The following is a 15,495-nucleotide window of genomic DNA, read 5'->3' on the forward strand; positions in this document are numbered from 1 at the left end:
AAAAAAAATTATTGAATGAAAATGTATTCCACATAAGTTCAATAGAAATTGTCCCAAAATACAGTATGTGTTTGAAAACTGATAGCTCTAAAAGATTACATTCAAATGTATTGCTCTTCAAAGTTAAATACAACTGAACTGTACTGGTTTTAATAAATAAATAAAAGTTTGTTATTTTAACATTATGTAGGCTGACCATTTAATTCAGTGCACCACTCGAGCGCTTGCATATGTCCCTCTCGTGGTACGGGAATGAGAACTCCTGCCTTAGCACCTTTAACAGAAAGCTGTGTTGTAGCAATTTCTCAGAATCACTGTATTATATATGAAAAGAATATATAGTTGCTTGACAGATCGATTTTAGCGTGTTTAATGAATTAAAGTTGAATTCCAAAAGGCTTTCTAATGCTTTCCTGTTTTGTCCATCACAGGGTGGTGTACCAAGATGGCTTCTATGGTGCTGAGATCTATGTGAGTACACTCGGGGGTCACTCAGGGAACAATGTGATTATGCCCCCCCCCCCCCCAGCGTTGGGCGGCATCCTGCTCTCCTTGCCAAGTCGGCGTCGATTAGGCCCGCGTTGCCTCTGCCAAGAAACCTGACAAGAACACTTAAGACCCCCTCAGCTCCAGCCGCCTAGACTTCCTGTCCTTCATTCACTTGTTTTGTGCATCCATGTGCACTTCCGAGGGCCCGGATGGGGTATCCAAGTCCGGTCCCGAGGGCAGGGGGGCTTCGCGCAGACCCAAGTGGAGCCTGGCTGACACGGGTGTGCCGGAGATAAGAGGGGTGGCGGCAGATAAGGGGATTAGCCGATTAGCCGTCCCCTCAAGGGTGAACACCACCGTTGACGGGGGTAGGGGGGAATAATACCCAAATTAGTGCCATGCCCCACTTCAGGGAGATGGAGGGGGGGGGGGGGGGTGCATGCCCAAGCGCCATCGTTAAGATAGCGAGATGACACAATCGGCTCTCACTTTCATGCTGGAAGCGTCTGATAGAGAAGAGCCAGAAATATATGACCCCACCTCCCCCACAGAGATTTATGACCCCCCCACCTTCACCCCATGATGGGGCTGAGACGTCGCTAATGTTCATTGCCGAGACACCCACCGCGAATGACAGATTTTGTTCGTCCAGCTTGCTCAGATACCGAAAGCGAAGCCCTCACTTCATCGAGTGTATTCAAAGAAATATACGTGCAACATGATTTGCAAATCATTGCATTCTGTTTTTATTCATGTCTAACACAACGTCCCAACTTCATTGGAATTGGGGTTGTCGATGGTTTGACTTTTCTAACGACCCTCTGAGGGAACTCATGACTACAATGCGGCCCGAGGCAACAAAAAAAAAAAAAAAAAAAAAAAAAAAGTTTGACACCTCTGTCCTAAGCAATGCAACGCCGCCATCTGCAGGGATCTGTTTGTCATTACAGTGGATTACAAACTTGATATTCACAGACAAACTGGGTGAGACCCTCTTCCACAGCAACTTGTTGAAAAATGTAATGGAAGAATATATACTGTATGTCGGCGGCAGTGGATTCTACGTGATGTATAGAAACGTCCACAGCCGTGAAGGAGTTAACATAATCCTTCCCGCCAGACATCATCACCACCTTCCGTCGCATTAACACCAACCCCACCCGTTCATCTCCACCATCGCAACCCACCGTCACATCGTCCCCACCCGCTACCCTTGCAAGCGTCTCCCTTTACTGACCTGCGAGCAAATTAGCGCAAATATATCACACCTGTGTCACTTATGCTAATACGTGTTCACGTGCGTGGCTGCCGCGACACAATAACAAATGTGCTGCGCTGTCGTGTGCGGGATTTGACAACGCGGGCGGCGGTGATTTACGGGCCCCCGCGTTTGCGGCGGCCGCAGTCGTAAACAGCCCCGAGGCGCGGCCGTCCCGCAGGAAGTCATCCGCCCGCCACTTCCTGTCCCCTGCGGGAAAAAGCGAACAAACCTGAAGGGAAAGCAGGGAAGGGCGAGGCGGGGCGGGGCGGGGTGGTTTTGAGTCGTCGTGAACCTCTGACCTGAATTCGTATGCCACCGCCCTGCCAGTTTGAAAATGAACACTCGCTGCATTATTAAACGGCACCTGAGCGGCGTGCGGGACCCACAAGGCTAATAGAAAAAGCAGTTGGCCCACTCCATTTTTCACAGAGTTAGCACGGCGCCCCAACAATGAGCTCCTTAATTCCTTCCGCACTCTGGCAAATGAACACTCGCCCGCCGCCGCCGCCGCCGCCGCCGTCTGCCGTCGTACTTGATTGGCCAGCCGGCGGCGTGTCGAGGAAAGAAAAAGGATGTTTAATAATGCAGCGGGCGCCGTTTCTCTCTCAAAATGCTGTGAAGTTGGAAGCTCAGTCACATGTTAAAGTGATTCTCGACCCTCCCCTGCTCACGGATGAAACCCCCCCCCCGAACCCCACACACACACACACACACACACACACACTTTTCCTGGTCGCACAGCATCGCAGACGTTTTGCTAAATTGCGGGAAAGAGTGCGTTAAAGACAGAGACCGTCCAGAGTTTGGGATCATTTCATACTTAATAACTCGACCATCACCACCATCCTGACATCTCCACCGACGCTTTTTACACCCAACGGTGATTTGTTGTGTCTGGACCCCCCCCCCCCCCCCCAACTGTTGACTCGCACCCTCTGGTGTCGTAAACGTTCATGTCTTTGTTGTGTTTGTTTTTGGTTTTTCAGGGCGGATATGCGGCATACAGATTCGCCCAGCCGGCCACCACGGCCGCCTACAGTGACAGGTGAGCGCCGCCATCTTCTTCCCGGTCGACGAGGGTACGGCGGCTAGCCGAGCTAACGTAGCACTCCAGGCTCCCGAGCCGAGTCGAACGTACTTACAAAAAAGATGCTCGATAACCACTTTCAACTGACATTTTGAAACATTAACCCTTGTCTGAAGCTGTAAACCAGGCTTGAAACCTTAATTTGACACCATAACTTGAAGGCACACGATGGGCTTGAAACCCTCATTTGAAACACAAAACCTGGTTTGAAACCTTGAAGCAGTATTGTGAGTTGTAACCCTAACCCTGACTTCAAAACCTTACTTGAAACCGTAACCTATGCTTGAAATCCACATTTGAAAATGAAATTTGAAAACCTAATTTGAAACCGTAAACATTGCTTAAACCCTTCCCCTAATTTGAAACCTTACCTCTGGGTTTAAATGTTAATTTGAAACACTAACCCTTGCTTTAAACTCAAATCTGAAACCCCAATCCTGTTTTGAAACCCTAATTTGAAACCCTACCCCTGCCTTTAAATGCTCATTTGAAACCCTAACCCTGCTTGAAAACCAAACTTGAGACCTTAACTATTGCTTGAAACCTTCACCCTGCTGGAAACCCTATTTTGAGACACTAACCTTGCTTGAAACCCTAACCCTTCATTTAAAACCTTAAAATCTGCTTGAAATCTTATTTTGAGACCCTAGCCCTGGCTTGAAACCCTCATTTCCAAGCTTAACCCTGGGTTGTCATCCTGATTTGAAAGTGCAAGTTGGTTACACTTCCAAAGTCTCAAGGAACTTCAAAACTGGTTTAAACTGTCGGGCAAACTGTCCAACTTTGGAGTCACTGCAAGTTGGAAGTAATAATAATAATAATAATAATAATGCATTTTATTGAATATAATGTACTTTTCATCCCATAAAATCTCATTGTGCTCCAAGCACACGGTAAAAGTGTCGAGTGCAAGAAAGAAAGAAAAAAACGGCTGAAAGGAAAAGCAGATTGAGTTTCGAAGGTTTGCTTTTCCTTTGGCGTCATCGTCACGTCGCTCGCAAGAGACGATTCACTTCATGCTGGACAAAATTGTGGATGTGCGCCAGGTGCTTTTTTCGCCGCGTGGCAGATTGCAGCGGGTGAACGCGATCGACGTCAACTTGCTCTCTGAACTTTTCTGACATTGGAGTTGGAAAAAGGGCCAAAGCGTAACCTTGCCGATGTGAAGTTACGAATGCACTCGGGCGAACGAGCGAGTGAGCCTGCTTGCCGGTAAAGTGTGTGTGCGTGCGCGCGCGCGTGTTTGCACCTGAGAGGATGAAGATCATATCCGCAATGTCAACATTTATCAGACGGGGAAGCAGAAACCACAAATTGGACAAGAGTGCGACTGCTGCTTTTTTTCCCCTCATTCAATTTTCTTCAGACTTTTCCCGCAGATTTTGTGTAATTGTGACAGAGAACTTTGCTTGTTTGGATTATTTTGTTTGATTTGCACCTGATAGGAAAACAGCTCGAAATTCCAACGACCGCAAAGTATCCGACGTCAGTGCGAGTCCGCATTGTAAATGAAAAAATAAACACGTTGATAATCTGTCTACCGAGTTTTGTTGTTGAGGAAACGTAACGACTCTTCTCTGTGGAACTCGGATCTACTTCCCGCCTTGCTCTTCCTTTTTTGCACGACCTGCTCTTTATCGGGTTTTTGAGCGTTCGCATCCAGTTTGCTGTGCCGTATTAGTTTGATTGAACCACAAAAACACGGCGCGATTGTAATCGTGGAAGAGAGAGTGCGGCTGTTTTGAGAGGCTGTCCATTCACGGAGGGCGTCCGTGCATTTCGGCGACGCTTTGCTTTCTTGCCGTAGGTAGCACGTAAGGGTCGGCCGGGTCTCGTTGGCACTTTATTTCTTCCTCCTCCTCCTCCCTTTATTTCTCTGGGAGTGTCTTCTTCTTGCCCATCGACCTTATTTTCTGAGGAATTCACTTCTTTCATTTTCTCCTCCTACTACTCACTAATCCCTCTTTTAATTTTCCTTTTCTGAGGGAGTTGCCCCTTTTTCCTTCTTCTCCTCCTGAGCAATGTCTCTTTGTTCATTTTAGTCAAAAATCAAAACACAATTCACAAGAAGTAAAATGGAGCAAATCAGGTGAACAAGGAGAAGAAGAAGAAGAAGACGAAAGATACGAATTCTTCTCCTTGTTTGCTTCGAATCATTCCAACGTAAAAATGTTATGTTACTATTGCTCATAATTTCAAAATTCAGAAGTATCTTATGCATTTATGCCCTCCTTCCAAATTTCTCCACCCATTTAAATCATTCCAGCCTCAAGATAGTCCAACAATATTTCAACCATTCCACACTTTTGGCCCCCAAAAAAAATATTTTTCACATTTCTATCCGCTTTCCACATTTCCAACTTCAAAATTTTCACCCGGAAATTCCCAAATTGAAGAGCTGTTGGAAACATCGACCTCCTCCTCCTTCCACATTTCCCGACCGACTCAAACCCTCCCAAGTCTTATTCCGCATCGTTTCAGTTCAGCTTGTCAGTATTCACTAGCGAACGTGCATTCTCGAGTTATTATTCTCATTTTCCTTCTCCTTCTTCGTTCGCAATAATCACAAGAACTGGCGCAGAGGACATTCTGCGATTGTAAGCGTGAGGTGATACAATCACCAAGACTGCGAAACACAATCCATCAACTGTTAACGGCGAGGACGCATTGAGGACTTCCTCTCCTTGCGGGGGTCCGCTGACACTGTCGGGGACCGATGCTGGGTGTCACTCACACTCGTGCGAGATACATTTTGGTGTGAGAGGGCCTGAGGGTCTTGGCTTGTATCTGGAGATAAGAGGAACAGAGCAGGAGCAGGAGGATCTCGTGGTCCACCCTGACTCACCGCCGCTCCTCCTTGAAGTCGTTTTGTTTTGCTTGATTTGCTGCCCTCGCTCCTCAGCCGTCTTATCTTCTCGCCGCAGACCGGGAGGAGAAAACACGTGAAGTAAATAAATAAACACGCATCCTGTCCCGCCTGCCGGGGAAATCGTAAGGATTAGTTCCAAACCGGCGATGATGAAAAGCCGAGGGGAGGGAGGGAGACGTACGTCCGACGTGCCCCTCCGGGTGTGACTGTGTTCTCTCGCTCTCGTCTTTTGTCTCCCGTCACGAGTACAACTGCGGCATGTCTTCCGCACGTCAAGAGTTAAACAAGAACGCAAACGTGAGAGGAAGATCAATGGAAGCGAGCGGTCTTCTCAACGAGCTGGGGGGCTGGGGGCCTGGGGGGGCGTCGAGCGCGGCAGCTGCCGTTGCGCGACAGCACACGGAAGCCGGCTCGTTGTCACAAATGTGCAATTGTTGACAGTTGCTGTGACACTCAAACACGGAGCCACATGCTGCGTCACCAAGACATCAATCACGGAAGCTGCTGTCACACTTCAACTAATTAGTTACCTGACTGTGTGAAATAATCTGGAGCCACATGCTGCTTCACCAAGATATCGCAAGTAGAAGCCCGTTCTGTCTGTTTTTCCACCAGGCGAAGACAAACATAACAATTGTCGGCCACATGCCGCTTCGCCGCAACATTATCTGGTCACATGTCACATGTCATATTGTGTTCTGGCAAATTTTCCCATGAGAGCAGCTGGAGTATCGTCACACTTTGGCTGACCGGTGATGACAAACATAACAATTGTTGACATGCAGCTTGACCAAACCTCCTCCCCTTTTCCCCTCGCAGCTACGGCAGAGTCTATGCAACGGCCGACCCCTACCACCACACGATCGGCCCTGCCGCCGCGTACACCGTGGGGACCATGGTGAGTCCCTCCCTCCGTACACACCCACCCCCTACTCACCGCATTTGTGTGTCACTGCATTACACACGCGAACACGCACACACGCGCACGTTGTTAAAGAAGTGGACGTAAAATTGTGGTTTACTAACTTAGTGGGGGGGGGGTAATTCCTCATATTACCAGCAATTCCTTTTCCTGGTTACATTTACTTGGTAAGGACTACCTGCAAATGACATCAATGCGAGAGAAAATGTTCCCTTCTCAACTTGAAGTCCACTTCTTTTATACACTTTGTTTGTTAGTTTTTGCTCTCTCTCTCACTCTCTCTCTCTCTCTCTCACACACACACAAATTATGTTTGTGAACAAACATGGATGCAAATGTTGTTGTTGCTTTTTTTCCAGACACAAACACGTACACACATATAGAGGATATGCACACACTCGCTGATTCACAGCGGGATGAGACACACATTCACACCCACAAACAGACACAAAACCAAAAACAAAACATACACGCACACATTCGAGTACACGTGCACAAACACACGTTGGCATGGACAGACACACTCACACACATACTAACATACATTTATACACACACATAAAAGCGCACACACAAACACACACTAATAAAGACCCGCGTGGTGTTTATTGGTGCGAGCGGTACTAAACTGTGGCGGCCATTTTGCCTTTTTGCCCTTTGAAGGCGTGTCGACCAAACCTGGAGCGTTAATGTCTGTTTTTAGCTAGCGTTTGCAGCTATCCTGAAACATCAAAGATGAAAAGTTACACGCACGCACACACACACACACACAAACTGAAAGCGAAATATTCCTTTCATTTGAAAAAGTGGAGACTTTCCCTTTTTGGGTTGTGCGCTCATCAAACCAAGTGTGCCCAGGGACGGGGGGGGGGGGGGGAATGGGTTTTTGGCGGGGGCTTTTTTTTTGGGGGGGGGGGGGGGGGGTTGGGGTCGGCGGCATACGGCATGCATGCATTACTCCCTACAAGTAAAAGCGTAGGGTTCCCCCGGTGCAGCTGCTAGCTAAAAGCTTTCATTAATTACATTTTTTTTTTCTTCATTGATTTAATTAGAAATGTGCTGCTTATATGATTTTTTTTTTGGTCCTTTTCCCTCCAAATTTCCTTCCATGACGCTTTAATTCCAACTAAAAATATCCACCCGAGTGTGTGTGTGTGTGTGTGTGTGTGTGTGTGTGTGTGTGTGTGTGCGTGCGTGTGTGTGTGCTCACGATAAAGGAGCTTCATTTTTTAAATCACACGTGATGAATGGCAACTGTTGTTTTATATATAAAAGCTTCGGCAATAATAATAATAATAATGATAATTTTAATAATAATGAGTTCGTCTGAGGTTGGAAAAATACTTGGCGTGATAGTTTCACACGGCGAAAGGAGCCTTTGAAGATATTGGCTTCGGATCCCTAATTGTGGCAGGACTACTCTGCGCGCGCGTGTGTGTGCGCGCGCGCTTCTGTGTAAGCGTGTGTATGAGTGTGTGTCCTAGATAATGTGAGCCCGACTCGGGGCTGAGGTCCCGCGGCGCTCCTGGAAGATTCCGCCGCTTTTTTTCCCCACATGAAAGGCATCCGTGGTTAAAACTCCACCGACGTCTCGCTTCTTCCTGCCCTGAAAGAAAGAACGACAGAAAGAGACAGAAAGAACTAAAGAGGTACAAAGAATGACAGAAAGAAAGAAGGAACATTGGGAGAAATAGGAAAAGAAAGACCAAGGGGGGGGGGGCTGAAGAAAAAAGAAAGGCAGACAGAAAATAAGAGGCGGAGAAAGAGACAGTAGAGAAAAAGAAAGTGGCAAGCAAATAAGAGACAAATGAGAAAGAAAGAAAAAAGTAGAAACACACAGAGAAAGAAAAGTGAAAAGAGAGAGAGGAAAAATGATGGAGGGAAGTCAAGAAACCATGAAAGAAAACAAGAAAAAGGAAAGTGCGAGAAAGGGGAAGATAGAAACAAAAAGAAAGACAAAGGAGAAAAAAAAAAAACCCGCAAGAAAAATATCAGAATCTTCCTGGAATAAAGTCATATTTGTCCCCAAAATAAAATTCATCAAATTGCCCCCCAAAAAAAAGTTTCAAGAAAAAAAAGAAAGAAAAAAAAATCATACAAGATTGCAAGATGAAATTGGAAATTTGAACTAAAAAAAATAAATACATCAATCGCCAATTTTCCAAGCCACCGAGGCGAATTCACGCTAGATGTATTTAAATCTCGCGTGACTTCAGAGGCCAATCTGAATGGTTTTTTTCCCCGTCCGTCGTTTCCAGCAAATTCCGCCTCGTGCCGCCATCTCGGTCAAGTGCGATCCCTGGAAGGAAATTTGAGGACAAACAATGTCAAAATCATTCAAAATCATTCAAATATTAACAGTAAGTGCTGACGTGAATACTGATTGGTCCTTTTTCATCTTTGATGTTGCAGGCTAGCCTTTACAGAGGAGGCTACAGTCGCTTCACGCCCTACTAAAACAACCAAAGAACACGCAAACACACACAAAAGAAAGAAAGAACTCTTTAAAAAAAAAAAAAAAAAATGTTTAAAAAAATCAAGAAGTCCCCCAGTGAGGAGACAAACGTAAACGAGCAGCTCCTCCTCCAGCTGACTTTTCTACCACCGCCTTCTTTTTAACACTCTTGTCTGAATTAGTTAATGTCACTGCTTTTCTTTTTTTGTTTTGTTTGGTTTTTTTGGGGGGGGTTGTTTTTTGTTGTTGTGTTTGTTTTCAATGCTTAAATTCTAGTGTTAGCTACATAGCTTAAATATATATGCTAGACATTTTTATTGTGCTTAAAAAAATGTATGATGAAACAAATTATTATTATTATTTTTTGTCTTTCTTTGCGTTTTTGTAAATTAATATGCAAATATGTGCCACTGAGAACTAGAGTGGACTAACTGAATTTTTGTCATTTTGCAGAAGCGTGATTTCGAGTTTGCTGGCTGCTATGGCAATGATTACCTCTTCTGGATACTTTTTTACAGACCCAAAAAAAAAAAAAAAAAAAAAAACTTTTCTGAGATGCTTTTTGCGCCAGGTGAAGCCTTGTTTCGGGGGCGTGGTCCAGTGTTGCACTGATGCTTCAGTCAAACTGATACGTGCAGTCAAGCGCCCCCCCCCCCCCCCCCCCAAATGCCAAACCTTAATTTAATTGAATTTAGGTATTCGCATGAAATAACAACAACTCTAGTTCCCAGTGGCTTACATATATACACGTTGATTTCTGATCAGTGTTCCACAGCCCTGATAAGCTGATAACATTTATGAATCCACCTTAAAGATTCGATGAATCCACCTTAAAGATTCGTATTTATTAAAAAAAATATGTAACTTGCAACAAAAAAAAAAAAAAGCTACAATGTACTGCAAAGTAGCTACAATTGTATACAAACAACACATACACACGTTTTCTATATGTATTCCTATATGAAGTGTGCTTACAGTATGTGTGTACATCAAGGAGAAGATACTGTCACAGTGTTTTATTTTAAAGTTTAAAAAAAAAAGTATTTTGTGTTATGTTATTCATATTTTGTTGTCAATATATGACAAAGTAATTTAAAATGTGTTAGAATAAAGCAGTTATAACAACAATTTTGGGAGGTGTTTCAACATGTTTTTGTAAAAAAATATTTTGTTGTTTTTCAAAAACATGCTGCTAATCAGCAGCATTGATTAGCTTCAATGTTATTCTATTTTTATTGTATATTTTTTCCACTCATTGACTGGGTTTGTATCTGCAAAATTCACTGGACGTTATTAGTTTCCAAATGAGCTTAATTGGAAACATCTATCTGTTGCGTTTTTATGTTGTTTATTTATATATATAAAAAAAAAAAAAAGAATTATGATGAACGGTGACCAAATGTTGTCTGTCGTAATTAATCGCCACTTGTTGGTTTATTTGTAGTTTTGCCAGCTAGCATAGCGCATAATGCCGAGGTCCGGAGTCAATCTGCGGGTGAATGTGACTTCATTTGAGTTGGGTGTTAAGTCCCACGAATCCTATAAATATGACAATTTATTCTGGAAAAAAAGGAAATATTTTTTTTTTTTGCTCCAAAAATATTTTTCATACATCCCTGCATCCTCCTCCTGGCGGCCGATTTTGGGGCGCTTCGGCTGGGCTGGTGGACCACCCGATTAGCAGCCGTCCGGGGTGACGACGGTCCCGGGACGCCGCGTGCCAGGCTTTTCACTTTGCGCACACAAAAACTTGCAAAGTCGGTCAGCGTGACGTCACACGCAAAAAAAAGCTACGATGGGAACTCTAGCGGGGTGAGAGGGGCGAGCTCGTCCTACAAGCATTTTCGACACGCTACATCACTTCATGACGTTTTTCGGGAAAAGAATACAATTGTTCTTTGAAAATTGTGACTTTTTTTCTCAAAAATATCTTACGTTTTTCTTCCCCCCCCCCCCCCCACACACACAAAATAGACTGCAATGGTTGATCCAAAAAAAAAATTCTCAAAATAGTTTTAGAAATCCTTTAATAAAACAACTTTTTTCTCAATAAAATGTAAATATTTGTTAGAAATCTTTACTTTTTTTCTGTATGAAATTTTTAAGAATCCATCTCACAAATGTTTTTATATTGTTTTTAAATCTAAGAAATATTGGAAGATATTTCTAAAAAAATAAAAATTGTCCGAAATATTATTCAATTACTCAGAGGAAAACTATTTTATCAAAAGTATTTCAAATCTCAAAAATATGTAGAATATTCCTCAGAAACGTTTCTCTATGTAAAATAAAAAAAATAAAATCTCTGAAATGCTCAAAATACTAAACATTTTCCTCAAAGGTATTTTTTTATTTCAAATATAACATATATATTTATATCAAGAGAGAGCGCGAGAGAGACATATATAATAAAATAATAGTAATAATGTTATATATATATATATTAATTTTCAACAAAACTACGTTTCTCTTGTAAATTAAATGTTTTTAAATTGCTGTTAATACATAAAAAATATAAAATTTAAAAACTAAAATAAAAAATAAATAAATAAATAAATAAAATTTAAAAACACCAGTTTTCTTTAAAAAACAATCTAAAAAATCTGCAAAAAATTTTTTTTTTCAAAAGTATAAACAAATCTGCAAAAAAAAAAAAAAAAATCCACAATTTTTCTCTAAATTATATTTTTCAATTCTGAAAAATGAGAGAGAGAGAGAGCGCCTGAGGTGGCTGCCCTGCGTTTGGAGCGTAACTGCAAGTCAACATACGGAATCCTAAAATAAATATTGTCCATATTTGACACGTTTTCTTTCCCATCTGTGACGAGCCTTCACCTTCTTCATGTCCTGACTTGTGTGTTGTTTGCAGTAAATACGAAACGCCGGGAAGAGGAAGTCGCGTTCGGCACGGTTGGACAGACGAGAAGAGGCGCAGCAACTTTAGCAAACAACAAGAAGTGCCACAAGATGGGAGGGAGGTGTACAAAATGGCGGGCGGCATCCACAGCCGCATCCCCCACCGGGGACCGACCCATCGTCTTCTTTGGGGCGGCGAGGAGAAAAGACAGAAAGAAAAACGAAAGGATGAGCGGCGTCCCGTTATTATAAAACATTTTATTTTTTTATACTTTTGTCACGTGTGTATAAAGGCGTATAAATATATATATGTACAAATATGTCTTTTTATGTTTTCCGGGGAGTTCAGAACAGGCGGAGGAGGGCTAACCTGCGCCTCCGCGTCCTCCTCCTCGTCTTCCTCCTCCTTTACTTCCTTCCTCCCCGTGGACGCTGTCGTGATGTCACTTCCTGCTGGCAGCAAGCCCCCGCGCCCTCCCCGCTGGTTTACAGCGCCCCCTCGGCGGATGTTCCACGGCCGAGGACTGGAAAATCTGTCGGCATCCGTCACCGTCGGCGGGCGCTTGGCGGCGTACGCCGGGACTTCCTGGAGGACATCTCGACCGGCGGCGTCCTCGCGTAGTCCAAGGCCACGTCTACACGTACGCACGTATGTTCGGGGGGGGGGGGGGGAAACAAACGTTCGTCTTTTATATGATCCAACGCACGCAAACACTTGTTTTGTTTTGTTTTTGCCTTAAAAAAAAATTACATTTCCTCAAAAAATATGCCTTTATTCTAGAAAAAAGTTATTTTTTAAAAAAGCATAATTCTCTTTATTTGCCAAGTATGTCAAAAACACACAAGGAATTTGTCTCCAGTACGACAACAGACAGAGAATACGTTTGAGTCATTTTACATTTAAAAAAACACATTTTTAAAAAGACATTTAAAAAAAAAAACAGTCACTGAGCAATAAAGGTTTGCCAGTAATGTGGTAATGCTACTATTACCACTAGACCACTATAACATTTTCACAAAAGAAATTTGACTTAATTCTCATAACATTTTTCCCAAAAAATGTCCTTTCTGGAAAAATATGATTTTTTTTTTCCGTATAATTACAAATTATTGTCTTGGGAAAAGTTCGTTTTTTTCTTGAAAAAAATTGCTTTTCTTGAAAAGTTTTTTTTTTTTTTTTATTTTAAATCCTGAACAAAATTCAATTGTTTTGAAAAAATATCTTTTAATTGAGCAAAGTATAATCTTTCTTTTAAAAAAAAAATATATATATATATATATATTTTGGAAAACAATGTTTTTTTCTTTAATTTTCAAGAAAAATACATTTTCTTCTTGAAAAATACTAATTGTTTTTTGGGGGTAAAAAAACACTTTTTTTCCTGATTTGTTTTTTAAATAACATTAGTTTTTTAATGTTATTTTTTGAGAACTTTGTTCTTTCAACTGAAAATATGACTTTGTTCACTTTATTGATTCAAAAATTTTCAAGATAAATAGACAATTATTTCTCTAATCTTTTTTGAAAAATATGTCTTATTTCTTGAAAAAATACAATATTTTTTTCTGGAAAAAAAGTTATCTCAAAGCTATACGACTTATTTCTCAAAATGATACAAACTATGACTTTATTGTCTTGATATTACAAAAAAATGACATGATTGGTGGGGAAAAGTGATTTGTAAAATAGATGGATGGATTTTAGTCAAGTAAAATTATGACTTTTTTTGACAGAAATATTTAGTTTCAAGAAAAAATTTAAAAAACTATTCTTTAAAAACATAATTTTCTCTTGGAAAAAAATATAGTTTGTCTCCAAAAATAATTATTGACTTGGATATTTCTCCAAGGAAAATCGAATTTTGTTCTCAACTCTATTTTTAATGGAAAAATATCTTTTTAAAAAACCTGAATATTTTTTTCCTGAAAAAAATAGGACCAATCTTGAAGCTATACAACTTTATTTCTCAGAATTACACAACTTTTTGGTTTTCTTAAATAAAAATAACACTTTACTATCGCATCTATCCACAAATGTGACTTCACGGGAAAATTGTGACTTTTTTTTTTCAAAGCCAGCACTTTTTTTTTTTTTTTTACATATTTTCCTCAGGTTTTTTTCCCTGCAAAAGTAACACTTTTTTCTGAGTTTTTTTTTTTTTTTTTTGTAAAGAACAAAAACAAAACTCTCCTGTCGTAATTTCTCAAAAATATAAAAAGTATTTCTCATATATACAACTATTTTTCTTGAAAAAACATCTGATTTTATCCTCGTATATTTATAGTATATTTGTTTTCTTTTCAGTGTGGCCCGAACACTCCTTTGTGTGGATAATTCGTTGTTCTGTTTACCTGTGAATATTTGTCGCTTGTAAAAAATATTTGGCGCATACGTGTAGACGTGGCCCGCCGGGATCGATCTGCGTGCTTCTCTTTTGTTTTTTTTTCGGCAGGTCTTTGGTTGGTTTTTAGCGGAGGAGGACGATAGACTTTGACTATTTCTATGAGGAGTGGCTGTCAAATGTGTTGAAACAGGAGAATGTCGGTTGCGTTCTTTGAATGTACTCTTCTCTGCGTGTATTGTTTTTTTTTTTTTTTTTTTTTTTTTTTTTTGCTGTACATAAATATATAGACATATCTATTCTATGGGCTGTGCTGATGTCAGGGAGTAGAGGGGGCAACCATACGAGTCCCTCTTTAGATTTCAGTCCTCGCCCACCCCACCCCCAGCCTCTCACTAAATATGCCCCTTATATTTACTGTAACATGTGATCATGTGTTATATGATTCAACGTGTGATGGTGATTGTGTGAATCCCCCTCCCCCCCCCCCCCCCCAACTTCGCCTCCCCCACCTCCAAGCCCCCTCCTCCCTCAACACAATCGTCGACTTCACCTCCTTTTGGAATTAATTACATCCAATTTATGGCTACTCCCGTCCGTCTGTCCTTTGTTGGATTTGAACGCACGGCCTCGGAGCTCTTTGATCAGGAGCCAGTGGGAGGAAAGGCTCGCTAATGCTAATGCTAGTCCACAGGCGTTTTACAGTGTGTGTGTGTGGGGGGGCAGAGTAGATATAACCAGCTAAAGGCGGACTCACACTAGGCTGTTCCAAACGTGCTTCAGGCCACGTGAAGCCCAAAACCCAGAACATTCCTTGACAATTATTCATCACAGCCGAGACCTTGCACAATAGAAATGAACGTAAACTACTAGAAATGATCCACAAGTCAAAAAAATCATCCATGGCACGTTTATAGACAATCTATGTATATGTCATGATTGATCCAATACTAAATTTACTATTTTGCACAATAGAAATCAACACAATGACAAGAAATAATCCACACAGTCCCAAAACTGTCTGTTCAGGCTCGATAACAAGTGCAGTGTACGGGTCATAGTTCATTTGATGGCTTCTCCCGCCCAGTCTTCATGATGACCACCACCATGCATACTAGAAATAGACAGAAACTACTAGAAATAATTCACAGAGTACAAAAAATATTGCACAGCATGCTCGGGCATGTTTGCATTGTACGTGTCAATAATGCCAT

General features: G+C 41.8%; 1 protein-coding gene across 10 annotated transcripts in view; it reads left to right on the forward strand.

Moving 5' to 3' along the window:
• The window catches only part of LOC133415199 (RNA binding protein fox-1 homolog 3-like), a 354,983-nt gene extending 341,979 nt beyond the window's left edge, over positions 1 to 13,004 (forward strand). For 9 of the 10 annotated variants that reach the window (XM_061701078.1, XM_061701071.1, XM_061701070.1 and 6 more), the window contains 4 exons: positions 432 to 471; positions 2,737 to 2,795; positions 6,526 to 6,604; positions 9,041 to 9,141. In XM_061701078.1, coding sequence (XP_061557062.1) covers positions 432 to 471; positions 2,737 to 2,795; positions 6,526 to 6,604; positions 9,041 to 9,085 — 223 coding nt within the window. In that variant the 3' untranslated portion in view covers positions 9,086 to 9,141. Of the gene's footprint in view, positions 1 to 431; positions 472 to 2,736; positions 2,796 to 6,525; positions 6,605 to 9,040; positions 9,142 to 11,952 lie in introns of those variants that run through there. The other variant, XM_061701073.1, reaches the window with a different exon arrangement.
• Positions 13,005 to 15,495: the final 2,491 nt, after the last annotated feature.

The sequence above is a fragment of the Phycodurus eques genome, chromosome 16, assembly GCF_024500275.1.
Source record: "Phycodurus eques isolate BA_2022a chromosome 16, UOR_Pequ_1.1, whole genome shotgun sequence".
Taxonomy (NCBI): domain Eukaryota; kingdom Metazoa; phylum Chordata; class Actinopteri; order Syngnathiformes; family Syngnathidae; genus Phycodurus; species Phycodurus eques.